General features: G+C 60.4%; 2 protein-coding genes and 1 long non-coding RNA gene across 3 annotated transcripts; 2 read left to right on the top strand and 1 right to left on the bottom strand.

The window, feature by feature from the left end:
- Positions 1–5797: 5797 nt before the first annotated feature.
- LOC149915126 (uncharacterized) lies at positions 5798–7808 on the bottom strand. Its single transcript, XR_016459813.1, has 3 exons — positions 7698–7808; positions 7068–7114; positions 5798–5949 (listed from the first exon to the last, which is right to left on the bottom strand). It is a non-coding gene; the product is annotated as an uncharacterized LOC149915126 (long non-coding RNA).
- A 459-nt stretch (positions 7809–8267) lies between these two features.
- ID3 (inhibitor of DNA binding 3) lies at positions 8268–9937 on the top strand. The gene is made up of 3 exons (XM_031594675.2): positions 8268–8768; positions 8877–8948; positions 9225–9937. The coding sequence occupies exons 1-2, from the start codon at positions 8448–8450 to the stop codon at positions 8931–8933; spliced, it is 378 nt and encodes a 125-aa protein (XP_031450535.1). The 5' UTR covers positions 8268–8447; the 3' UTR covers positions 8934–8948; positions 9225–9937.
- Positions 9938–16426: 6489 nt separating this feature from the next.
- On the top strand, positions 16427–23970 carry E2F2 (E2F transcription factor 2). The gene is made up of 6 exons (XM_031594985.2): positions 16427–17075; positions 20774–20861; positions 21158–21377; positions 21463–21621; positions 21784–21898; positions 22159–23970. The coding sequence occupies exons 1-6, from the start codon at positions 16821–16823 to the stop codon at positions 22627–22629; spliced, it is 1308 nt and encodes a 435-aa protein (XP_031450845.1). The 5' UTR covers positions 16427–16820; the 3' UTR covers positions 22630–23970.
- The last annotated feature ends 744 nt before the right edge of the window (positions 23971–24714 follow it).

Raw genomic sequence — 24714 nt, 5'->3', positions numbered from 1 at the left:
GTGTGGGGCAAAGCCCCGCTATGGCAATGCCACGCTATGGGGTGGTGGGATGGGGAGGTCTGTCCTGGTGTCCCCAACTTGTCCCCACCGTGGGGCTGTGCCAGGAGCTGAGCCAGCAGCACCGAGGGGGCATCACCACCACCATCGAGCCAGCAGGTGATTTCTACTACGCCGAGGACCACCACCAGCAATACCTGCACAAAGTGCCCGGGGGGTACTGCGGCCTGAAGGGCACCGGGGTCCCCTGCCCTGTTGTGCCCTGAATTCACCATGCATCCCCAGCACGACGTCCCCACATCCCCGCAGTGCCACCCAAGGTCCTTGCCGGGAGATTAAAGCTGCATCCCCTCCATCACCCGGTCCTGTGCTGTCCCACGTGTGCCTGGGGGCGAGGAGACAGATCTGGGGGTCCATGTCTATAGGGTCGGGGGGGGGGAATACGTGGTTGTAGGGCTGATGCTGGGGGATCCGTGCCTATAGGGCTGATGCTGGGGGGCGGTGGGTCTGTGGGGTTGGGTTCCGTATGGTGCAGTTCCGATGTTCGCCACCAGAGGGCAGCACCAGCGCGGGTTCGGAGCGGGTGGGAGATGCGGGGGTCTCGGCTCCGTTGTCGCCGCGGTTCTCACGCGCAGGGGGACGCGGGGCTGCGAGCGGGGGGGACACGAGTGTCCACAACACACGGAGCCGTCGGGACGGCGAGGGGATGAGAAAGGACGGTGGTAACGTCCTGTGTTGGTGGGGGGTGGACACCGATGTGACTCGGACGCACGGACACACGGACGCACAGACACACGGCCGGGCTGCTGTCCCCACGCTGTCCCACGTCGCAGGGTTGGAATTGAGCCCAGCATGGGGGGCAGCTGAGTATTATATCCCCAAAAAAGGGGGGTGGAGGCGGGGGGAGGGAGGAGGGGGGGTGCGGTACCACCTCTTGTTTAGAAAGTGAAGTTCCCGGGTCAGTGGAGAATGAACAAAAAAACAAAATAAAAGAGGAGAGAAAGCGAGGGCAGGTCGGCATCCGGCCCCGGCACCTGGCCTGCAGCTGTGGCACCGCGTGTGTGTGCTGAGAGCTGAGCTGGGCACCGGGGGGCGACGGGGGGACAGGGAGGGGATGGGGACAGAACATGGATAGGGAGGGAGATGGGGACAGGGATGGGGACAGAATGGATACAGGGGTGGGGATGGGAAAAGAGGTAGGGATGGGGACAGGGATGGGAATGGGGACAGGGTTGGGGGCAGAGATGGGGACCAGATGGGGACAGGGATGGGGATGGGAACAGGGATGGGAACAGGATGGGGACAGGGATGGGGACAGAATGGAGACAGGGATGGCGATGGGAACAAGGGTAGGGATGGGGACAAGGAAAAGGATGGGAATGGGGGCAGGGATGGGGACAGAGAGGGGGACAGAACATGGATAGGGATGGGGACAGGGACAGAGACGAGGATGGAGATGGGGATGGGGGCAGGGATAGGGATGTGGACAGGACAGGACCTCCAGCCTATATGAGCCCCCGGCTCGTGATGGGGTTTGGCACACGGGGTGACGGATGGGGCTGAGCACTCAAACGTGAGGATCTCCATCCCCTGCGCTGTTCAGGGGGCCAAAGGGACTCAGCCCCCACCCCGCTGCCCCTCACCTGGCACCTGCTGGGCCGGATGGAAATTCTGCGTCAGAGGAAGCGGGGAGGGGGGACAAAACCCACTGCCCCCCCCCCCCTCCCCATCCCTGCACCCCCATCAGCCCCCACCCCATGCTTTGCTGCCCGTTGTACCCTTGCTGCATCCACCATCTCTGCCTCAGGGGGTTTGGGGTGATGGGGTGTATGGGGGGAGGGGGGGTTGGGGATGAATGCAGCTCTGGGAGGGGCTGCAGCGTTATTTATACTGAGATGCGAAGGGTTCTCTGTGCCGAGTGAAAGAAATAACAATTCAGGTTCGAAAAGAGCCGAAAACCACACGACAGGAAACCCAAATTGTACAAATGCAGATGCGAGTGGAAAATGCTTCGCGCCGGGCGAGCTGCCTTTCACCTCTGCTAAAAATAAAGCTGCCTCATTAGGGTCGATGGGGCCGCGATAAAGCCGTGCCTTCGCCCCATCTTTTTCCATGGGACGCAGCTTTCTGCAGGGGGGGGGGGGGGTTCAGCCCTTTTTGGGGTGGATTCGGGTGATACGGAGGGGTGAGTTTGGAGGTGGGGTTTGTGTGGGTGCTCCCCTCCCTCACCCGTGCTGGGGTTGGTGTGATTTTGGGTGGGCAGCGTGAGCCAAAGGGGTGTTGGGGTGGGGTGGGGGGGGTGGGGGTGGGGGTGAGTTTTAAGGGTGTCTGTGGGTGGAACGAGGCAAAGCCACATCCTGCGGCTGTGTGGGATGCGGGGGGAGGAAGGTGGGAGCTGAGCATGGTGGGGATGTGGGGGGTACAAGCAGAGCCCCCCCCCCCCCAGAGCTGCCCACCCCCTCGTCATGCCCATCCCCCTCAGCCTCAGTTTCCCCAATCAGAGCTGCAGTGCCCCGCATGCATGGGGATGGGGGGGGGGTTTATGGGGCAGGCCGTGCCCCCCCCCCGCCTCCCTCACCACCTCCCTGGGAGGATATCGTGGGAGGAGGGTGGCAGCGAGGCCTGTGAGTCACCCATGTCCTCACCCCACACCTGCAGACCCCACTGAGTGCACCTGCATCACCAACCCCCCCGAATCCCCCCACTATTGCAATGGGGAACGATGGGCAAGAGAAAAAGGAAGAGAGATCCATGGGATGCAGGTGGGGGGGGGGGTGAAGGGATGCTGAGTTTTGGGTGCACCCCAAAGGGTGGTGGATGTGGTTTGAGGATGTGCTGAGATGGGGATATAGGTGCCCAGGAAGGGGGGAAGGGGGGGGATTCTGCTTTTCCCTGTGTGCCACAGTGCTGTGGGACCCCCATGTGGGGCTGCATCGGGGTGGGTTGGGTGGCACAATGGGCCCCATTGGGTCCAGCTCCAGCCCCCCTGTGGCACTGGGGAGCTCCAAAAGGGTGGAGGATGGGGGAGGAGGAGAAGGGGGGGGGGTGGGTAGGAATAAAACAGCCCAGGGGATGCAGCTGGGAGGTGGGAAGGCTGCAGCAGGGTCAGGCTCAGGGTGGGCATCTTGGAGGGGAAGCAGGACCCCGGGGGGCTCCGGTTGGCCTTGGGGGCTGCCGTGAGAACAGTGGCCAGGGCTGGGGGGAAAACAGCGCAGGAAGCGGCTGTGTGGGGGGGGGCTGCTCCCGGCTCCCCCAGATGTGCCCGTGAGATAGGGAGGCAGGAAGCAGCTGTGGGGAATCCCGGTGCTGGGAACGGCTGCTGAGGCCCTGCAGGGCTGTGAGAACCCCCCCAAAGAACCACCCCCCCCCCCAGCCTGGTGTGATGCTGAGGGGGGGGGTGGGTGGACAAGGCTGCCTCATGCAGTTGTCGTCCCCCCACCCCCACCCTGGGAGAGCCTGCACTCCTCTCCCTGCCTGTAAAGGTGATGCATCTCCGTGTTCACTCTGAACCCTAATGATGGCTCAGTGCTGTGCTCCAGCTTGGGCTTTCCTTGGGGAGGAGAGCCCCCAGTTTGAGGCACTGTTGTCCCAAGGAAATGGGGGTGAGCCCCCAGCCCCATCCCTGTGGTTTTCCCTCCTGGCAGCCCCACGGCTCGTGCCTCAGTTTCCCTTGAGCTGGGGAGAGGTGGGGTGGATCCCTCCTGCTCATGCTGCAGGGAAACTTGCACCCTGCCAAAATAATGGGGTGTTCCAGCATGGGAATAATACAGAGAGAGGAAACTGAGGCACAGCACGGAGAGGAGGAGCAAATCACTCTTCATAAGAGGGTTTTGGTGCTGGAAGAGGTGTGGATTTGAGCCCTGTGTGTTCACAGTGCTGAGCTCAGGTCTGAGCCCCTCCCAGGTGAGGTCAGAAAGGTTCACTTTGGGATTTGGGGCTGCTCAGCACTGGGTGCTGCATGGGATCCCAATGTCCTGCAGGAGCCCAACCCCAAACCTGGGAACCCCCATGACCTCTATGAGCAGCCCCCCCCTCCAGCAGCACCACGGCTCACTATGGGGAAGGCTGGGGAAACGGGGGGGGGGCTGGGCTTTGGCTGGCTATGGGAGGGAATAATGCTCCAACAGGGGGTCAAGGTGGGGGCTGGGGGTAATCCCTGCACAAACTGTGCTCCCAGTGATGGGGTTGGGGGACTCGCTGCTCATTTTGGGGCGCTGGGGAGCACAGCCCCAATGGGAACACTCAGGAATTGGGGCATTTGGAGCCCAGTGCCCCAGGGAGGAGCGCGGTTACCAAACCTCACCGGCGTGGCACCGGGTTGGGTCCAGCCCTCGGGACAAGGTGGGTCGGAGATTATGGAGGTTAAGAAGTAAAAATCCTTTTTTCCCCTTTAGCATCCATCTGCATTTCTCCTCCGACCTTCTTCTGGTTGCAGCAGTCCAGGGTGAAGGACCTGAGAGCTCAGTTTTGCTCAAAGCATCCCCAAAACTCAATGGATGGATGGACGGATGGGTGGGTGGGTGGGTGGAGGGATAGGGGGATGGAGGGGGGGATGGATGGACGGATGGACAGATGGAGAGATGGATGGATGGGTGGATGGAGAGATGGAAGGACGGACAGAAGGATGGATGGGTGGATTGAAGGGGAAAGGGAGGGAGGGAGGGATGGATGGACAGATTGAGGGATGGCTGTTGGAGGGAGGGAGCAAGGGAGGGATAGAAGGATGGATGGATGGATGGATGGATGGATGGATGGATGGATGGATGGATGGATGGATGGATGGATGGATGGAGCAATGGATGGATGGAGCAATGGATGGATGGAGCAATGGATGGATGGAGCAATGGATGGATGGACGGACGGACAGCTAGACGGCTGGATGTGGTCACTTTGGGTGCTGCTGGTTTGTGTCCCCTCCAGCCCCTACTCATGAATTAGGGCTGGTTAAAAAGGCCCTCTGAAGATCACAGAAGGGATTTATGCCCCGTCCTTGTCCCAAAAGTGAATCCAGATGACCACTGGGGAAGAGCTGCTCTTCCTTTGTAGCTCACTTGGGTTCTTGCCACGTCTCTGTCCCCCCCTCTCCCATCCAAATCACTTCCCTGGGTGGATGCAGCACTTCCAGGCAGCTCTGCCATACAGAACTCCAGAAATTCTCCCAAAAGTGCCAGCGTTGCCCCCAAATTTGGGCCCCCCCCCCATCGTATCCCTCCATTTCCACCCCGCTCTGCATCCTCTGCCTCCTGCCACCTGCGTGGGCTTCTTTAGGGAGGAATCACCTCCATCAATATCCTAAAGAACAGCAGCAGGAGGCGACGGCTGGGATGTGGGGAGGGGGTTATGGGCGTCCCCTGCGACACTCCCACAGCACCCTACAGCTGCGGGGCCGAAATTGTATGGGATGAACGAGATGTCCTGTGCTGGGAATGGGAACGAGGGGGGAAGGTGCTGTAGGGGAGAATGGGGGGGGGTTACATGGGTGCCCCCCAGCTCTGCATTGGACCCACGCTGGGGGGGGGGGGGTGTTTGAACCCCTCTCTCTGAGCTTCCAACTCTATTTTTTCCCCTTTTTGGTTTTTTTTTCTTTTAATAAAACACACAGTGTGGGCCCTTTTCAACATGAAATCATTGCACTCTGGAGCATTCCCTCTCCCTTCCCGCCCCCCCCCCCTTTACACACACACACACACTTTTCCCTCCTCCGAGCCAAGAATTCCTCCTCCCATCCAAAGGAGGGCAGGGCTGGGGGTCGGAGAGGGGGAGGACGCATCGATAACCCTTCCCCCCCCCCTAAAAAAAAAAAAAGATCCACCCCCCCACCCCCTCTTTCTCCTTCCCGACCTCCCCCGCTATCTGGGGGGCCCATCGGACGACGGAAACGTCCCCTCGCTGCCGGCTGGGCTCGCACGCTCCGTGGCCATGGCGCGGGGAGGTTGCCTTGGCCACGCATCCCTGTGTGAATGCATGACGTGCACAGGGCTGGCGCCAGGCTGTCTGGGGCCGGGAGTTAGATCAACACAGCTGGAGGGCCCGAGCCACAGCTGGGCAAAGGCAGCGGGTCCCGCCGCCCCGTTCGGGCCTGTGGGAACGGCCGCCAACAAAACCCCCTGCAAACAAAAGCACCCCCCCACCCCCACCCCCCACCCCATCATCCCCTCCTCCCATCCCATCCCGCCCCCCAACCCCCTTCAACCTCTGGTTCTGCCCTGTCAGCCTGGTGGGAAATAGGGGTGTCACCCCGCCCCCCCCCATCATCATCATCATCATCATCATCATCATCACACTGCGGGGATGGGAACAGAGTGGGGACCCCAAATTTCCCCTCTCCCCCCCCCTCATCCCCCATCATCATCATCATCATCATCATCACACCCCGGGGATGGGAACAGAACCCCACATCCTCCCCCCCCCCCCACCAATCTCCCCATCATCATCATCATGCTGCAGGGATGGGAACAGAGTGGGGACCCCACATTTGCCCCCCCTCCCCCATCCCCCATCATCATCATCATCACACTCCGGGGATGAGAACAGAACCCCACATCTGCCCCAATCCACACCCCCTCCTCCCCATTGGGAACAGAGTGGGGACCCCACATTTGCCCCCCCCCCCCATCCCCCATCATCATCATCATCATCATCATCGCACCCCGGGGATGGGAACAGAACCCCATATCTGCCCCCCCCCCCCCATCTCCCCATCATCATCATCATCATTAACACACCCCCACCTATGGGAACACAGTGGGGACCCCACATTTGCCCCCCCGTCCCCCATCCCTCGTCCCCTCCCCATCATCATCATCATCATCATCATCATCACACCCCAGCTACGGGAACGCAGTGGGGACCCACATCTGCCCCCAGCCCCTCCCTCCTCCCCCCACCCCCAGGAAACGGTTTGGGCTATCTCAGCTATTTGATTGTGTTCTGTTTTATTCTGCTTCGATTTTGTTGTTTCGATGGGGTGGTTCCTACGTGACCCCCCCCTCCCTCACGGCCCCCCCCCCCCCCCCCCCCCATCCCAAGCACATTCAAGAGAGGTTTAGGGAGCTGGGGGGGCTGCTTACCCCTATGCTGCACACTGAGGTGATTTCCCAGGGAATTTGTAACGAGGCTGAGATGGGGAAGAAGAAAAATAGAAAAAATGCGTCCCCCCCCCCCGCTCTCTCCATTCCCCCCCCACAAGCGCTGCTCTGAGGGGTTGGAAAGAGGGAAACAAAACCCTGCACTGCTGTCCTGGGATTGGGGCAGCTCCGGAACAAATCCCTGTTGCTTGGGGGGGGGGGGGGAGGCAGTGATTTGCTCCAGGTGCTGCTGCTCCCCCCCCCTCCATTTATCTGGATCCCAAGCAACCGAAGCCTACGAAAGTTCCCCCAAACGCCCCATAGATGCACGGGGGGGGGGGGGGGGCACTGCCCATTGATTTCAATGTTGGGGGGGGGGGTTGGAATCACCCCTCACAGCCATCCACAATGCGGCTCTCACGGGAAGCTTTGCTCCCCCCCCCAGTGCCACCCACTGCGGGCACACACGTGGGGTCCGCCCCCCCCCCCACGGCCATACACCTTTGGACTTCAAGGTTCGGGGGGGTCCTGCTGCTGAAATCAGCCCCGTGCCCATAAATCTCACTCCCCCCCCCCCCGTCACCCCCCCCCCCGAAATCCCTCCCGCCCGCTCGCAGGAGCGCCGTCGCTGACCTAAATCTGGTTTCTCCATCGTAACCTCAGCTTTACCGCAATTAATTTTTTTCTTCTGGTCACAAGATAATTCCTGACGCCAGAAAGTCTGGAGGTCATATGAGAAGCGAATTGAGGAACAGGGCGGCACTAATTTCCTACGAGATCGCCCGGCAGAAAGTTGATGGGGGGGGGGGGGGGGGGCGGATAACACATCGCCCTCCCCAAAAGCTGGGGGCCAAACCACTCCGAGATGGGGGGCACAGATTGAAGGGGGGGGAAGGGGGTCTAATGGAGGGGGGAGAGGGGTCTGCGGTGTTGGGGTGGGGGGAGCGGGGTGACGCTGTGATGCGGGGGGGTTTGGGGGTGATGCTGTGGGGTGGGATGGGATCAGCGTGGCTGTGTCCCCTTGTCCCCATGGGGCCACCAAGGGTCATCGGGGAGGGGGGTGAGGGGGGGGGAGCGGAGTTCCTTTTGCTTCATTTACATGAGTGGGTGGGACTTAGGGGTTCGTTTGCATAAAAGAGGGTGTGGTTTGGGGTTATTTGCATACAATGGGGGCGTGGTGAATAGGGTGCCCATATAGACGGCAGCGCTGGGCCGTCCCATCCCCAGTGCGCCAGCGAGGTTCGGGTGCTCGGAGCAGGAGGGGTCGGAGGAACCGGGAGCGAAGGAACCGGGAACGAAGATCCGAAGGGTGAAGAAATTCTCGGTGGTCCCACGCTCAGCCCCATCAGATTCAACATCCCCCCGCCCCGACCACCCCCCACCATGAAAGCCATCAGCCCGGTGCGGTCGGTTAGGAGCTGTTACGAGGCCGTTTGCTGCCTTTCGGAGCAAAGTTTGGCCATCGCTCGCAGCAGCAACAACAAGAGCCCGGCGTTGGAGGAACCCATGAATCTGCTGTACGATATGAACGACTGCTACTCCAAATTGAGGGAGTTGGTGCCGGGCATCCCGCAGGGCACCAAGCTGAGCCAGGTGGAAATCCTCCAGCACGTCATCGATTATATCTTCGACCTGCAGATCGTGCTGGAAGAGGGGGCCAAGGGGCGAGACCACTCCTCGGAAGCCACCCTGCTGTCCCTTAAGGTACGGGGGTGTTTTTTCTTATTGGGGATTGGGTTGAAGGGGGGGTTCGGATAGGAAGGGGCTGCCTGGGTGCTGCGGTAGCCCTGACCCTGTGCCCGCTTTCTGCAGGCAGCTGAGCTGGCCTCCGAGCTGTGCTCCAAAGACGAAAGAAGTTTGTGTCACTAACGCCTCCTCCATCAGGTGAGTGCCACCCCCATCCTGGGAACCCCAAAACCCTCAGCACGACACCGCCGTACCCCAAAAATACCCGCACACCTCTTCCCCCTTTGGTACCCCTGTACCCAAAACCCATCCCGTACCGCTTCTCCCTCCCCCCCCCTTTGGCACCACTGTACCCCAAACCCACCCCGCACTGATTTCCCCCCTTGGCAGCGCCGTACCCCAAACCCGCACCGCTTCCCCCCCGCCCCCATCTCCCCGAATTCTCCCTATAATCGCTCTTTTCTTCTTTCCCAGTGCCAATTAGCAAACACGCACCGACCGTCGGTTCCCGATTCGTTATCAGCCGGAGGCAACGAGCCGCTTCCTGCACGGCGCCGGGCGGCTGCGGCCCCCCCCCCCCAACCTCCCCCGGCCCCCCGCTTCGTGCTGTGCTATGGGGCTGCGGACCCCCCCGTGCTGTGCTATGGGGCTGCACCCACCTCCCCTCACCTCGGGGGTGCCTTCGATACCCGACGATATCCAGAAATCGGGAGAGATGCGGCTGCTGAATCCCAACCGGAGCGACTTTTTGGAGCGGCGCTCCCCGAATCCCGGCTTTCTTTTAGGACTTTTTTTTTTTTCCCTTTTTCTTTAGGACTTTTATGATGATTATTTTTTTTTTTCTTTTCCAACCCGCTGATAAAAACGAGACACTTTCTTCGACAGACTGGTGAAGATGCGGTTGTCTGTATATTTTTGGATTATAGTGAGCGAGTCCTTTGTAAAGGTGTTTAATGGGGGGGGTGGGGGGAGGGGTGGGTATGGGGTGGGGGGGATTGAGGGCGGTGTTTTGTGGGGAGGGGTCCTCAGATGCGAACCAAACTCTGGGGCCACGGCCTCGTGTATTGTGGAGCTCTATACTAGAGTATACCGTTTGTACCTTTTGTGCAGGAAGGTGAATTTCTGCGGACGTGCCTTGTACTTGCTTTATAAACTTTTTATAAAAGTTACCGTTTTTATGTAATAAACCTCGTCTCGGTGCCTGTGCTTTTAACCCTGCCCCCCCAAATCCCCTCCTTGGCCAAACCCCGCTGCCACAGGATCGTAACTTCTAGGGTTACGTTAGGAATCTCATTAATTGTTTAATAGCTTTGAAATGTCAGCTCAGGTATGGGAGGAATTAACCCCCGGCTGCCGTCTCCCAGCAGAGGTGTCTGCCAGCTATTTTGGGTGCTGCTCTCCTTATCTGATATGGAAGCTGTGGAGGTTCCCCCCCCAACCCCCCTGAGCATTGCTGAGCCCTGAGGAGCAGTAGAGGGGGGGGCTTTTCTGTGTCTTTTGCCTCATCTCAGAGCGGTGCTGCTGCATCTCCCTGCTGGGGTATTCTGGGGATGCTGCTCTGGGGTGAGGGGACTGTGTGACATCCCCCCCCCCCCCCCCAAAGGAAGGGATGCTCATGGGATGCAGCTGCTTCTGATTAGAGCTGCTCAGAGCTGTGCCATTCCATGGGGGGGGGAAGCAAGCTGGGGGTGCCCCACATCTGTCCTGGTCCCTCAGGAGGTGATGGGGGATGCTGGGAGCCAAAATGCCTCCACTCCCTGGATTAATTCCCTCCAGCCTCCCCCCCCCCCCCCCCCCCCCGAAGCAGATGTGACCCAAGCCTGGGGCTGGCTCAGCTGTGGGGCGGCTGCAGCACAGCTGGGCTCAATCCTAAATCCTGCTCTCTGGGGAGTGCTCAGGCTCTGCTGCCCAAATATCCCCTCACCCCCCCCCCCCCCCTCCTTGCACGGCAATGTCATCCTCTGCTCATGGGAACAGTGCTGGCATTCTCTTAGTGGCACCTGGGTGTCCTGGTGGCCTCCAGGTGAGCTGGAGCGAGGAAGAGGAGGAGGAAGGCACAGAGGTTGGGGGAGGCACAGAGCTCTTCCCACGAGCTTTAATGTCCCCCAGCAGCATCTTGCCGGCGGCAGCTATGGGTGGGGTGATGCAGGGTGACACGGGGTGACACAGAGCTGCGGGTGTCCCACTGAAAACCACTGCTGGGAACTGGGCTGGCCTTGTGCTGACAGCTAAATATAGGCTCCAACCATCCCTGCTCACTTCGGGCTGGGAGGAAAAGCTGAGTGAAGGTGGTGGTTGAAGGGGGGGGGGATGTCCCTGTGTTCCCCCCCCCCTTCCCCTTGGCACTGGGGATGGAAAGGTTGGGCTGGGTGGGAGAAGCACGCTGGAAATGGGATGGGGATGGGTGTCACACACAGCTCCTGAGGGGTACTGGTGTGCCCCAGAGCTCTGGGTGCACTGGAGTGTTGAAGGAGGGGAATTGGGGGCTCAGGACACCCCTATGCCACTGTAGCTGGAGGCACAGCGGGCCCTCATTTCTGATGGTGCAGCTGGAAAACAGCAACGAGCAATCAGCAACGAGCGGGATGGGAGAGAAACCCCCCACCCCCCCTCCAGCTCTGAGCCCTGGACACAGAAGGACGGCGGTGAAGGATGGGGGCCGGATCGCAGCTCCCCCCCCCCACCAAGCAGTGGCGACAAACGCTGTGCCGGGTCCCCAGCCACACGCCGGGCTGTGCCGCGGTGCTTTCCATGGAAAAGCATCATGATTTATTTTTTTTTTCCCCTCAATTTTTTAAAATAAAATACTCAAAACAGCCCCCATCCCAACTCCCCCCAAATCGCGGGGGGCTGAGACGGACCGGAGGAGCACATTTCTGGCCAACCCCCCCCCAAACCCCAACAACAACAACTCGCGGGTGCTGCGATGCGCACCGCTTTCATCTCGAGGATGGGAACGGAGCAAGAAAATATATGAAAAAAAGGGGGGGTGGGGGGTGGGAGGGGGGGGGTTCTGGGAACACGGCCCCGAGCGGTGCCGTGGCCGGGCCGGCTCCTGGCAGCCTGCAGTCTGATGCAATCGGCGGCGTGACGGGGCCGCTCCGGCGGTTCCCCACCTGTATTTGCCATTGTGTGCCCGGAGCTGTTTGCAGGTGTTTGCTGGCGCCGCGCTGTCTGAGCCGCACTTCCCTCCTCCTCCTCCCTCTGCCGGCCCGGCCAAGGCCTCCCGGCCCGCAGCCAGCCAGCCCAGCAGAGCTGGGAAACGGCACACGCGTGGCCTCGTGAACGGCTGCACGGCTCGGGGTGCAACGCGCGTGGGTTTGCACGAGGGGTTGGGGTTGCGGGGGTGGTGTGTGTGCGCGTGTGACTTTAATGCAGGCGTGTTTTTGTGTGTGCTTGCGTGCACTTTTCCCCGTGCAAATGCGTGCGGCCACCAGCGTGCTCTGCTGGCACACACGTGTGCACGAACGCAGCTGCGGGACAGCACGTATGTGTGCACGCCCCTGTCATAGGAACACAGACACCACACACGTGTGCACACACCGTAGGAGCAACACCAGCACCACACACGTGTGCACACACCGTGGGAGAAACACCAACACCACACACGTGTGCACACACCGTAGGAGCAACACCAGCACCACACACGTGTGCACACACCGTGGGAGCAACACCAGCACCACACACGTGTGCACACACCATGGGAGAAACACCAACACCACACACGTGTGCACACACCGTAGGAGCAACACCAGCACCACACACGTGTGCAAACACCATAGGAGCAACACCAACACCACACACGTGTGCACACACCATAGGAGCAACACCAACACCACACACATGTGCACACACCGTGGGAGAAACACCAACACCACACACGTGTGCACACAGCATGGGAGCAATACCACCACCACACATGTGTGCACACACCGTAGGAGAAACACCAACACCACACACGTGTGCACACACCGTGGGAGCAACACCACCACCACACACGTGTGCACACACTGTGGGAGCAACACCAACACCACACACGTGTGCACACACCATAGGAGCAACACCACCACACACGTGTGCACATGCCATGAATAGGGGCACACGCACCCTACAAGCGTGCACACCCCTTTAATAGGGGCACAAACACCACGCACGTGTGCACGCCCTGGGAATAGGGGCTCACACACCCCACAAGTGTGCACCCCTCCACGTGCACCCCTCCCCACGCATGCAGCCCTATGCATTCATGCACGCGTGCATACATACGTGTGCACACACACACGTGTGCACATCCAGCAGGGGCAGCTATACTCCCATAAGCATTTGTGGCCACTGCTGTATTTTGGGTTCCAGCTCTGCCCCAAAGCTGCCCCTTCCCCTCAGCCCCCCACCCCAAGACCAAATGGACCCTATGTGCAGCCCCAATGTTCACAGAGGTAACAGGGAAGCAAAGGCTGGAACAGAGAAAGGAAGGTTCATTACTGCTAATTAATGGAGTTAATTGCACATGGAGCTTTGTGGTGGGCTCAAGCCTCCTTGGTCACACAGGGTAACCCAAACTGCCCCCCTCCATGATCATCCTGGGGGTGGGAACCATGCGGGGCCCTGTTGGACATGGGGATGGGGAGCACTCAGGATGGGGGGGGGGATGTGGGGAAGGTTGGCCCCATGGTGGGGCTGGGGATGGCCACAAAAGGGCTTTGTGTCCCTCAGCTCCCCCGTGCCTCAGTTTCCCCATCTGCAGCTTCAGGAAGCACACTGGGACGGGGGAGGGATGCTGCTGGGATAGCTGGGAATGTTCCTGGTGACACTGGAGCAGCACAGCTCTAGGAGTGCTGGTGCATGTCTCACATCCCCTGTCCTTTTCCACCAGTGTCCCTCTGGCTCCAGACTGGAACCTGACCAGTTTGAGACTCCACATTAACCCCTTCACCTCCGTGATGCTGCTCTGCCTCTTCCAACTCTCACCCCTCCTCCTGTCCCCACTGCAGCCACCACTGATGGGGTTGAGTGTGGGACCACGTCTGCAGCCCGTTGGATGTGGGGACACCCCCAGGCTTCCTGCCATGTCCCCCCTCCAGGACCCCTGGGACAACTGGGAATACATCTACAAAATAAGCCCAGACTGTTTGCTTAACCACCCCAGCATCAAGTTCACCACGTCTGTGCTCATCACCACTGACATGGGGATGATCCTGATCAATACCTTGAAGCCCATGGAGGTGGTGACCCCCACAGCTCTTTCCCTCACCTTCACCTTTTCCCCATCTCTTTTGGGGCTGTAAAACCCCACAGCTCCATTTGCAGGAGTAGCATTGCCCCAACGAGCACCACGTTCCCATCTGGGCAGGGAGGCTGTGCATATCAGCTGCTGGAGAACCCACCAGGTGTCCTGGTTTGAACTCTTGGGGACCCTGCTGGTGCCCTGGGGTGGTGGCCCTCGGTCCTACCCTGTGTCCACTGGCACAGAGGTTTCTTTCTGGTTGTTCTGGAAGGTGAGGGTTGTGATGAGCCAGGCAGGAGGGAGGCCTTCAGCATGTCTCCATCCCCGTGTCCCTCCATCCTTCCATGTGTGCACCCCCTGTCCCTGCCCCTCCCTGACTGCCTCCTCGTGTCTCTGCATTTATGAGTCCCTTAATCCCCCCATCCCTCTATGTGTCCCCCCATCCCTGTGTCCCCCCATCCCTGTGTCACCACATCTTTATGTCCCTCGGTCCTTCCATCTCTCCTTCCTTCCATCCCTCTATTATTGTGTCTCTGCGTCCCTGCATCCCTCCATCCCTCTATCCTTCCATCCCAGTGTCCCTGCATCCCTCTGTCCCTCTGTCCCTCTATCCTTCCATCTCCATGTCCTGCATCTTTATGTCCCTTTGTCCTTCCATCTCTCTGTCCTTCCATCCCTCTATCATTGCGTCCCTGCATCCCTTTGTCCCTGTGTCCCTCTGTCCTTCCATCTCCACGTCCCTCTGTCCCTCATCCTTCTGTCCCTCCATCCCCACATCCCCGCGTTCCTCCATCCCTCTGTCCTTCCATCTCTATGTCCTTCTGCCCCTCCCTTCTTCTGCCCCTCCATCCATGCATCCTTCTGTCCCTCCGTCCCTCCGTCCTTCCTTTGCTATCTCCTTCCATCCCTCCATCCTTTCGTCCTTCTGTCCTTCCATGTCTGTGTCCCTCTATCTCTCCATCCTTCCGTCCCTCTGTCTGTCCATCGCTGCATCCTTCTGTCCATCCATCCCTCCCCGCTTCCCCGCCGTTCCGAAGCGGTTCTCAGCCCTCTGCTGCCGTCTCCAGGACAGAGAGGGAAGAGCCGCTCTCGGACACGGTTTAAATTTTGGATGGTGCTGCGTATGGATCCAGGAGCTGCACTGAAAGATCCCAGTGGATCCCACTCGGGATATTCTGTGGTTCTTTGCTGACCCTCACATGGGGTGGCACTCAGCCCCCCTCCTCACCCCGCAGCACTGCTGGAACATCTTCCACTTCTTCCTGGTGGCTTTCCTTGTGCTGATCCTTCCCTGCATCATCTTTATGGCAGGGAAGGCACCGACATTTATCACCTCGCCGTTGTCCATGATGATGATGGTCCTAAATGAACAACTGAAGGTGAGATGGAGCAGGAACCCAGGGCTGGAGGGGTTCCTCTGTAGAGTACAGAGGTGGGGGCACAGCCTGCCAGCTTCAGCATCTTCCACACTCCAAATCCCCCATCCCAAGGGTTGACACCTTCCCAAACGGCCCCGATTTGGCTGAAGTTGGCATCAGTTGCCACCTCCCCATGGTGGGACGATGGAGGTCTGGCTGAGCTGAGCTGCCAAGCCGTGCCGTGCTGCTGCCAAAGGGACGTGGTGTCCTGCAGTGCTGGCAGCTTGGTGCCTTTGTGTGCTGCCCCAAAGTCCCAGGGCTGCTGTAGACAAATATCTGCTCCGGGTTGGAGGATCAGGGCAAGATGTTGGACCCTGAGCTGGGTCCCCTGTCTGTAGCAGGGGCTGTGGGGCTGGTGGGTGCTTGTGTCCGTCTGTTGGGTTTGTAGGTGGCTTATTTGCAAGAAGGATCTTCAGTGGACGTGAATGATAGCAGCCAAAGACTGGGAGAGTGGGGTGAGAGCAATGAAAAGGATGACAGCGATGAGGAGGGGAAGGAGGAGGAATAAGAGGATGAGGAGGAGAACGTGTCCCACAAAAGGAATCTAGCTGTTGAGTGGCCTCAGGATTATACCGTGGGTCAGTTGTGGGTAAAACTACCGAGATTTGGGATCTTGGGGTCAGATCTGATGCTGAGTGCCCCCCTCAGGCTCCTGTTCAGCACAGAGCATCGGTTCCCCTCAATCCCTGCGCTGCGTTTGGGGCGGGCGAGGGGTGCGCAGCCCCCGGGTAGGAACTCACCGGAGTTCGGGGTGGGGGGGGGGCCTTAAAACAAAGGAAAAAACAGATAATTCAGTCGCGGTTCCGATCCCGATCCCTTCCGCGGATCCCGAGCAGGTGGTGCCAACGAGGCCCCGCCCCCTGATTTGCATACGACGTTTCCCCGCCCCTCCCTCTCCGCGCGGCCCCTTTAAGGCCCCTCCCCGCCGGGCGCCGCGGGCTGCCGGGGGGCGGAGCTCCGGAAGTGGCAGCCAATCAGCGCGCGGCATTTTCCGCGGGAAATCCGAATTTCGCGGCACGGCGTTTGGCGCTTAAAGGGAGGAAGGGAAAAAAAAAAAAAAAAAAAAAGAAAGCGAAGGAAAAGGACAAGGAAGGAGGGGACCGGGAAGGGGGGGGGACAGCGAACCGCGCCTCCCCCGGGCCGCTCCCGTTGCTTCTGGTCCTACCGGCCCCATCCGGGCCGAGCGCGGGCGATTTTGGGGCAGAACGCGCCTTTTCCGTCCGGTTCTGCCGCCGGCCCCCCCGCCCCGCCTCCCTCCCTTTTGACTTTCCGGGCTGCTCTTTTTCCGCGTCCAGCTGCCCCCCCCAGCCCCAAAATGCAGCCGGAGAGGTTGTGACCCCCCTCCCCCCCCCCAACCTCCAGCAGTGCTTTGTCGTGTTCCTTCCCCCCCCCCACCCCGGGGGCCGGGCTCTCGGCACGCACCTCGCCATGCTGCGGCTGCCCCGGGGGCTGTCACCCGCTGCGGGGGGGGGCACGGCCGTCCTGCCCCCCGCTCTCCACCATCACCGCCTTCCGAAGAAAACGGCGATGGGATCGGCGGAGCCGGGGGGGGCTGCGGTTTTGGGCAGCCCCCCGGTGCCCAACGCCTGCTGTAGCCGTCCGTACCCCCCCCGGCTCTACGCCACCCCTCAGGGACCCCCCCAGCTCAGGACGCTCCGATCGGCTTCTGCGGGACGGCTGCCGGTAAGGTGCCCCCCCCCTCCCCACCTCCATCCCCTCGTTCCCTCTTGCAGCTTTAGAGGGCTGTTGGGAAGGGTCCATAGGGCTGTGCATGGAGGGAAGCGTGGGGGGGAGGTCGGGCCGCGCAGCCCCCCCAGATGGGCTGTGCTTGGGGTTATGCACCCCCCGGGGGTCCCCTCGCAGTGCTGGGTGGGGGTGGGTGCGGCTGGAAATCAGAAGTGGCCGCGAAATGGTGCGGGTGTTGCTCAACTTCCCCCCTTCCCCCCCCCCCCCCGCCCCGTCCCGGCTTCCTCTTTGCGCCTTTATCTGCCCTTTTCTCTCTCTTGTTGCGCCCCCAAACCCATCCGAGCTCCCCACGTGCTAAGGGATATCACCCCCTGGGTGCACCCCGACCCCCCATGGGATGAGGGACCGTGAATGCTGGCAGGGGGGAGCTGGGCTGGCTGGAGGCATAGGGGCTTTCTGGGGTGGGGGTGCTGGTGACAGCTGTGTCACCACGTCCCCGAGCTCCGGGCTGTGCTGTCAGCCCTGTGCCCCATATCGGGGTGGGTTCTCTCGGGGGCCCCGCTGGCAGCTGGGGTTGGCATTTAATCCCGTCGGTCCCCGGGCGTTCGTCCAGCCTTCTCTGTGCTCCTCTGTTCTCCTGGAGCCATCCCAGGCCCCGCTGCTGCCGTCGGGTTTGCAGGGCTTGGGGTCGGTATTCATCCCCCTCCTGCGGCCGCTGCTGCTCGGTGCCAGCTGGGGAATAAGGGAGGGGGATTCTCTTCCCGCTGTGCTGTGCGTGGTCCCATTGGGGGGGGGCTGTAGGGCAGCCCGTTCCTTCCCCTCCCCTCCCAACACTTGGTTGCCTTTGTTTGCAAACAGCATGGGATATTGAGAGACACACGGTGCTCCCCCCTCCCCAAAAACACCCCCAAGTGCAATGCATGCAGTCCCATGTGCTGCTGCAGAGCTTGGTTTGGGTCACGTCCCACCACGCACACCGTGCCCCATAGGCAGGAGATGCTCAGGGTGCTCCTGTCCCTTGTGTGGGGGTTTGGGTGATGTTTAGGGACCCTGATGCTGGCTGGTGGCTGTGATGACATGGCTGTGCTCCTGGGTGCAACCTTTGTGTGCAGAGCTGGGGCAATTGGATAAGAAGCTTTTCCACCCCATTCCCCAATGGGGCCATTGCAGCCTCTCCTACTTCCTTATGGGGTTGGTTCCACGTCCATGGGGACCCCATAATTGGGGTCCCACCCTGGGCTGTCCCACCCCCATGTCCTGCTAGGGGAGACCAGCACAGTGTCTCATGATGTCTGATTTGGAGACCCTGGGGTGGATAAATGCATCTTCCCCCCATGAACGAGTTTATCCCAGAGCCATTCAAGCTGTTGCCAATCCCATCTGCAGTATTTGCCATATGGGATCTCTATAGGGTCTCTATAGAGGAGAGTGGCCCTTCTCTGGTGGGGGGGTCCCGGCCTCCCCTCCCCCTCTATGCTGGGAAAAGGGGGTTCAGAGTCCATTGAGGTTTCAGTGCCGCCCGTGCAAAGAGCAAATAGGGGTGGGGGGGAAGGCAGCCCTGGGGCCCTTTCCCTGCTGGGGGGGGGGGGGGGGGGGGGTGGGGAATGCTCAGCTTTGTGCTGGGAGCAGCTGGGGGACCCCATCTCACCGAGAGATCCTGGGAACGGCTTTTCCCTCTTTATGGGATGTGGGGCTTTCAGAAGGGACCCCAGATACGCCTGTAGCTGGGGGCGGAGGGGGGGGGGTGACCCCAATGTCACCCCAGCACTGCATCCCTGGCATGTGCAGAAAGGCTGTGAGCCAGCACGGTGCCAGGACCCCGGGGTACAGCCCCCCAAACCCCCACCAGCACCACGTTCCCACGCCTCCGGGAGCACCGGGGGTCGGTGGGGTTGGGCTGGGCTGGGGGGGGAGGTACCGGGTTGGCGGTGCAGGGCAGAGCCCGGGCAAGCCCTGGGAAGGCAGGAGGTGTTGGAACGCAGCACGGGCAGGAGGAGCACCCACAGCCCCCGGGGGGGTTGCTGTGATGTTGGGCTGGGCGTTGGGTGCAGCTCTGGCAGGAGGAGCTGGCGGGGGGCCCGACCCCCTCCCCGACATCTCGCCCCCACGTCGGGCTCTGGATGGAGCTCCTTTTCCCACCTCTAGCATTGGGGTGTAGATATACAACCCCCCCCCCCTTCCCCAGGCAGCAGTGGGTGCTGTGGGGGGGCACTCTGCCCCAGATGGGGGTGGGCGCAGGGTTTTGTTGGCTGCTTTGCTTCATCCTTTTCCCCCCTGCTCCCCTCCCCGCTGTGCCCAGCTCAGCTGTCGTGTGCTTAATCCTGCCCGGCCAGGAGGGAGCAGCTGGGATGCAGGAGGGACCCCCTTGTCCATTGTCCTTTATGGTCATGTCCCTTGTAGACAGGGAAGCAGCAGGTCCTCATTGCCCCCCCACCCCACAGCCCCCCAGGTTGTCCCTCTTTGCTGTTTGAGAGGGAATGGGGAGCCCTGGGTGGCTCTGTGCCTCAGTTTCCCCATTACTGATGGTGACACTGACACACGATGGCCCCATCTGGGAGTGTACAGAGTAGGATGGCCCAGGATATACCCCTCCCCCCCCAAAAAAAATCTCTGGCAGATGCTTGAGGTCTGATGTGGGGCAGGTGTTTCCCATGCACCCAGCTTTAACCGTTGGGGGGGCAGAGCTTTGGTGAGGTGCTGGGGGGAAGGACAGAGGGAGGGAGGGAAGGAAGGAGTGCATTCCCACAGGAGCTCGGGATCAACCTGGCTCCCTGGGGGGGCTGGAAAACAGCCCCCAGCGTTCTCCCGCCGGCCCCCTCGGGTGGGCACAGTGCCCAGCAGCCCAACCCCTCCCTGCAATGCTGGGTGAGCTCTGAGCAGGAGCTGTGCTGAGCTGCTGCTGTGGGACCCCACTGCCATGAGGGACGTGCTGGGGGGGGCCCTGTGGGACAGGGAACAGGTATTGATTTGGTTGGGGGGGATGACAGGGTGAAGGGGAGGTGCTGGGGGGGGTTGCTTTGTGCTGTTGGGTTATGTGACCCCCCTTTCTTTCCCAACAAATTGCCTTGCTTGTGTTTAGGGATGTGGGGGAAGGGTACCATGGTGGGGTGGGGGGGTGGTTTGCTGACACCCCCAGCTTCTCTCTGTGTCTTTCTGCTGTGCCCCCTTCCCCCAATTCTGGGGGTCTCTCATCCACAAATGATGCTGGGGGTGGTATTTCAAGGAGCTGCTTGGTGAGGCGTCCCCTCTCCAATGACCTCCATGGTGGGGTGAAGGAAGGGGATGAACCCTGGGGACCCAGTGGGGCTATGAGAGGGGAAAGGGGGGGGGTCAAGGATCCAGCCTTGCTGTCCCATCCTGGGAATCCCCCATTCCTACAGCTCAGCCCCACAGAGCTGTGCCAGCAGCTGGGGGTGAGGGGAAATCCCTGCTGCTTCCCCACGTGGGCTCTGGGGCTGGAACAGTGGGCAGGAAGCAATTGTAGGGCTGGGATCCCCCCCCCATTTCCCCTTCAGTTCACCCCATCACAAGCACAGCAGTGTCACTGTGGGAACCCTTCCCAATAAAACCCCAAAAGTGGTTTTGCAGAGCGAGCATCTCTCGGTCTGTGGTCTGGGACCATGCAGTGCTGCTTTTGGGGTTGGGGGGGGATGGCTGGGGCTGTCCCCACATGGGGTTATTCTCTCTTTCTCCAGGCCAAGCGCAAACTGGACCTGGAGGGCCCTGAGCTCCACACACCAAAGGGGAAGGGCAGGACTCTGGTACAGGTCCCCAGCCCCAGGAGTAAGTTTGGGGCTTTGGAGGGCAACGGGAAGGGTGTGGGGTGGGGGGGAGGGGGGAGCAAAACCCATTTCCCTGCGCTGTGTCCCTTCCAGCACTGCCTGAGGTGACCCCAGGAGCAGCACTCACTGCAGCTCTGTGTGCTGTTTCAGTTCATGGGCGCAGAGCTCCTGGGGCAGGGGGAGGCAGGGCATGTCTGGGGTATTTCTCCACCAGTGGAGGGATTACGCTGGGTTTAAAGGCCCCAGCATCCCATGCTAAGGAGGCGTTTTGGTGGGGGGGGGGTCCTCTCCTTGCAGCCCCCAAGTCCCCAGGTGAGAAGACACGCTATGACACCTCGCTGGGGCTGCTCACCAAGAAGTTCACCCTCCTGCTGAGCGAGTCACCCGATGGAGTGCTGGACCTCAACCGTGCCGCTGAGCTCCTGGAGGTGCAGAAACGCCGCATCTACGACATCACCAACGTCCTGGAGGGCATCCAGCTCATCCGCAAGAAGTCCAAGAACCACATCCAGTGGATGTAGGCAGAGCTGGGGAGCGGGGGGAAGGGATGATGGGGTGATGGAGGGGGTGTGGGGTGCTCAGGGGACCGTCTCTGCTTGCAGGGGGACGGGGATCTTTGAGGATGCGGCGGTGGCAGCCAGGCAGCAGGTGCTGCGTGGGGAGCTGGCTGAGCTGGGCAGAGCAGAGAGGGCTCTGGATCAGGTCCTGCAGGAGTGCAGCCTGCAGCTGCGGCAGCTGACAGATGATGGAGCCAACCAGAGATATCCTTTTGCTGTGGGAGATGGGGCTGGAGGGCTTGGGTACAGCCCTCTGAGTTCCTCTCCATCCCTGGGTGGGTGTCTGTGTGTTTCTGAGGTTGATGTTTGGGTGGGGAATTGAGCTGTCCTGCTCGTGGCCTTGTTTTTTCCTATGCCTCGTCCCACGCTGGCATACGTCACCTACCAGGACCTCCGTGCCATCAGCAGCTTCCAGGAGCAGACAGTGATTGCTGTGAAAGCCCCCCCGGAGACGCAGCTGGAAGTGCCTGACCTCAGCGAGGTGTGCATGGGGTCAGGAAATGGGGTTGGTGCTGGGATGCTGCCATACAATCCCAACCCTGGGCCCCGTGGGTGCTGCCGTAACGCCCTGAGCAGTGTTGGGGTTTCTCAGTGGGTTTTGGGGTTGGGTGGTGCTGCGTGGGGCTGGGGGATGGACTTGGTGATCCATGTGAGTCCTTTCCAAGTGGGGATGTTCTGTGATAGTCTAAGGGTGTGGGGTGGGCTCTGGGCACCCGCTGAGCCCCCGCTCTGCCCACCCAGGACAACCTGCAGCTGCACCTGAAGAGCACCAATGGTCCCATCGAGGTCTACCTGTGCCCAGAGGAGATCCCGGAGGACAGCCCTACCAAGGACCATGATGTCCCCTCCAGCCCTGTGCTGCGGGACAGCAGCACCCGCCCCTCCCTTCAGAACAGCCCAGAGCCTCCCATATCCCTACAGCCGCCCGATGGCCACCGTGCCCCATCCTTATCCCCATCCCCTCCCCTCTCCAGCCCTGAGGAGCCCCACTCGCTGCTGGAGGTGGGCACGGGGCTGCTGGACTCCCCCCATCACCTCTTGCAGCAGACAGAGGACCAGCTGCCCTGCGCCCCTTCCTACCTGGACTCGGTGCCCTTCATCCCCTTCTCACCCCCCCTGGAGCAGGATGAATACCTCTGGGGGCTGGAGGGTGGCGAGGGGGTCAGCGACCTCTTTGAGGCATATGACCTGAGTGAGCTGCTGAAGGACTGAGCCTCCTCCGTTCCCCGCTGCTCCATCCCTGTCCCCACAGATGGGGAAGGGGGCACAGTGCCCTGGGTGGCTTTGCTGGGGGTTTGGGGGTCTCCACCCCAACTGCTCCATGGGTTGCTGGCAGACCTTTGGGTGCTTGGGTACCCCAGGCCTTTGGGTATGGGGTTGGGGGCACCCACCTAGCAGTAATGGGGCCCCTGCCAGAAGGAGCTGTGCTGGGGAGTGGGGAGAGGGTCACGTTTTGGGGGCACTCCAGTTGCTCCCCAGTTAGAGTGGTGCTTTGGGGTGATGGATGCTCGTTTGGAACCGTGTGGGGCACCTCCAACTGTGTGGGTTGGAGCTGATGGTCAAGAGGCACTGAGCAGGCACTCCCCCTTGCTGTCACTGAAATATCAATAAGGAATAATGAGCCGAGATGGAGGCAACTTTTCTTCAAGAGGGGGATGCTCAACTTGGGGGTGGGGGCACTTCGCCTGCAGCCTCTTAAAACAGAGCCATGGGCAAATGGGGGCATCCATGTGCCGTGATGGTGCTTGGGGGGGATGGACACTGGGGCTTAATGGGGCAGAAAGGTGGCAGCTGGTACCTGTGGGGGGGGGGGGGGAATCAGGAGCAGTGTGGGACAGATCAGCTTTTCCCAAACTGCATCACTTTCCCCTCCTCACTGTGGAGGCTTTAGCATTGCTGGGGCTGTGCAGAGGTTTTCCCCTGGATGGCATCAGGCTGGGTATGGCCGTGTGGGTTTTCTCCATCTTGGTGATGTGGGGTCAGCATGGCCCCACCAGCACAAAGGATACACCCCAGGGAAGTCCTCCCCGTGGAAAAACATGTGTTAATTATTGCACTGTATTTATACAGGACCCACCTCTGACACAGTGCTGTTGGGGGCTCGGGATTCAGTTTTTGAGCGTATTTAAGTTGTCCTTTTTGGGTTTGCTCTGCTGCGGTTTGGTTGGGATGCGGTGTGGGTGAGAAATGTGTGGCATGTGGTGTTCTCTGCCTGGGAGGGGATGAAAGGAGATGAAATAAAACTTATGAGTTGTCAGCCAAATACTGATGTTGTTCATGGTGTGTTTTGGGTGTTCGATGTCTGGTGGTACCCAGTGATGTTGGGTGGTACCCAGTGATGTTCAATGTCTGGTGATGTCCAGTGGTGTCCAGTGATATCTAGTGATATCTGATGGTACCCTGTGTTTTCCAGTGATACTCAACATCTGGTGATGCCCCATAATGTTGAGTGGTATCCCGTAATGCCCAGTGATGCTCAGTGTCTGATGATACCCATTGATGTTAGGTGGTACCCAGACATGCCTGCTGATGTCCAGTGGTATCCAATGGTACTCAGTGATACCCAGTGATACTCAGCATCTGGTGATGCCCAGTGATGTTGAGTGGTACCCAGTGATGCCCAACGGTGCTCAGAGTCTGATGATGCCCAGCAATACCCAATGATGTTGGGTGGTACCCAATGATGTCTGGTGGTACCCAGTGATGTCCAGTGATACTCAACATCTGGTGATGCCCAATGATGTTGAGTGGTACCCAGTGATGCTCAGTATCTGATGATGCCCAGCAGTACCCCATGATGTTGGGTGGTACCCAGTGGTACCCAATGATGTCTGGTTGTAACCAGTGATGTCCAGTGATACTCAGCATCTGGTGATGTGCACTGATGTCTAGTGCTGATATCCATTGGCACCCAGTGATGCCTGCTGGTATCTGGAGCCACAACACTGGGGTTGCATTGCTCATCCGGAGGAGGAAGACGAAGATGAAGTGGGCTGGGTGAGTGGCACAGAGCGCTGTGCCCACGGCCCCATCCCCGTATCCCCGATGCTGGGCAGTCCCCGTACCGGCCGGGAGGTGGCGGGGCCATCCCAGGATAGGGATGCTGCGCTTGGGGTCCAGCCTCCCTCCACGCCCTGAGGATGCCCGTGTTTGGTGGGGGATTCCCAGCCAGGACCCGCCAGCAGCCCCCACATGTCTTCCAACGCGGCAGCCCCACTGGACCCGAAATCTCTTAACCCTGTGCCTGCCAGAGCCCTGCCGAGGGAAACGTTACCCAGTGAGCAGTGTGAGCTGCCG

The sequence above is a fragment of the Phasianus colchicus genome, chromosome 24 (assembly GCF_987193195.1).
Source record: "Phasianus colchicus chromosome 24, bPhaCol1.hap1.1, whole genome shotgun sequence".
Classification (NCBI taxonomy): domain Eukaryota; kingdom Metazoa; phylum Chordata; class Aves; order Galliformes; family Phasianidae; genus Phasianus; species Phasianus colchicus.
This window is presented reverse-complemented; position numbering and strand designations above follow the sequence as displayed.

Excerpts from the sequence above, each read along its gene's own strand:
- E2F2 (XM_031594985.2), top strand. The coding sequence starts at position 16,821 with ATGCTGCGGCTGCCCCGGGGGCTGTCACCCGCTGCGGGGGGGGGCACG. Across the intron at positions 17,076-20,773 it reads CTTCTGCGGGACGGCTGCCG|GCCAAGCGCAAACTGGACCT; the intron begins GTAAGGTGCCCC and ends CTCTTTCTCCAG. Across the intron at positions 21,899-22,158 it reads AAGTGCCTGACCTCAGCGAG|GACAACCTGCAGCTGCACCT; the intron begins GTGTGCATGGGG and ends CTGCCCACCCAG.
- ID3 (XM_031594675.2), top strand. The coding sequence starts at position 8,448 with ATGAAAGCCATCAGCCCGGTGCGGTCGGTTAGGAGCTGTTACGAGGCC. Across the intron at positions 8,769-8,876 it reads CCACCCTGCTGTCCCTTAAG|GCAGCTGAGCTGGCCTCCGA; the intron begins GTACGGGGGTGT and ends CGCTTTCTGCAG.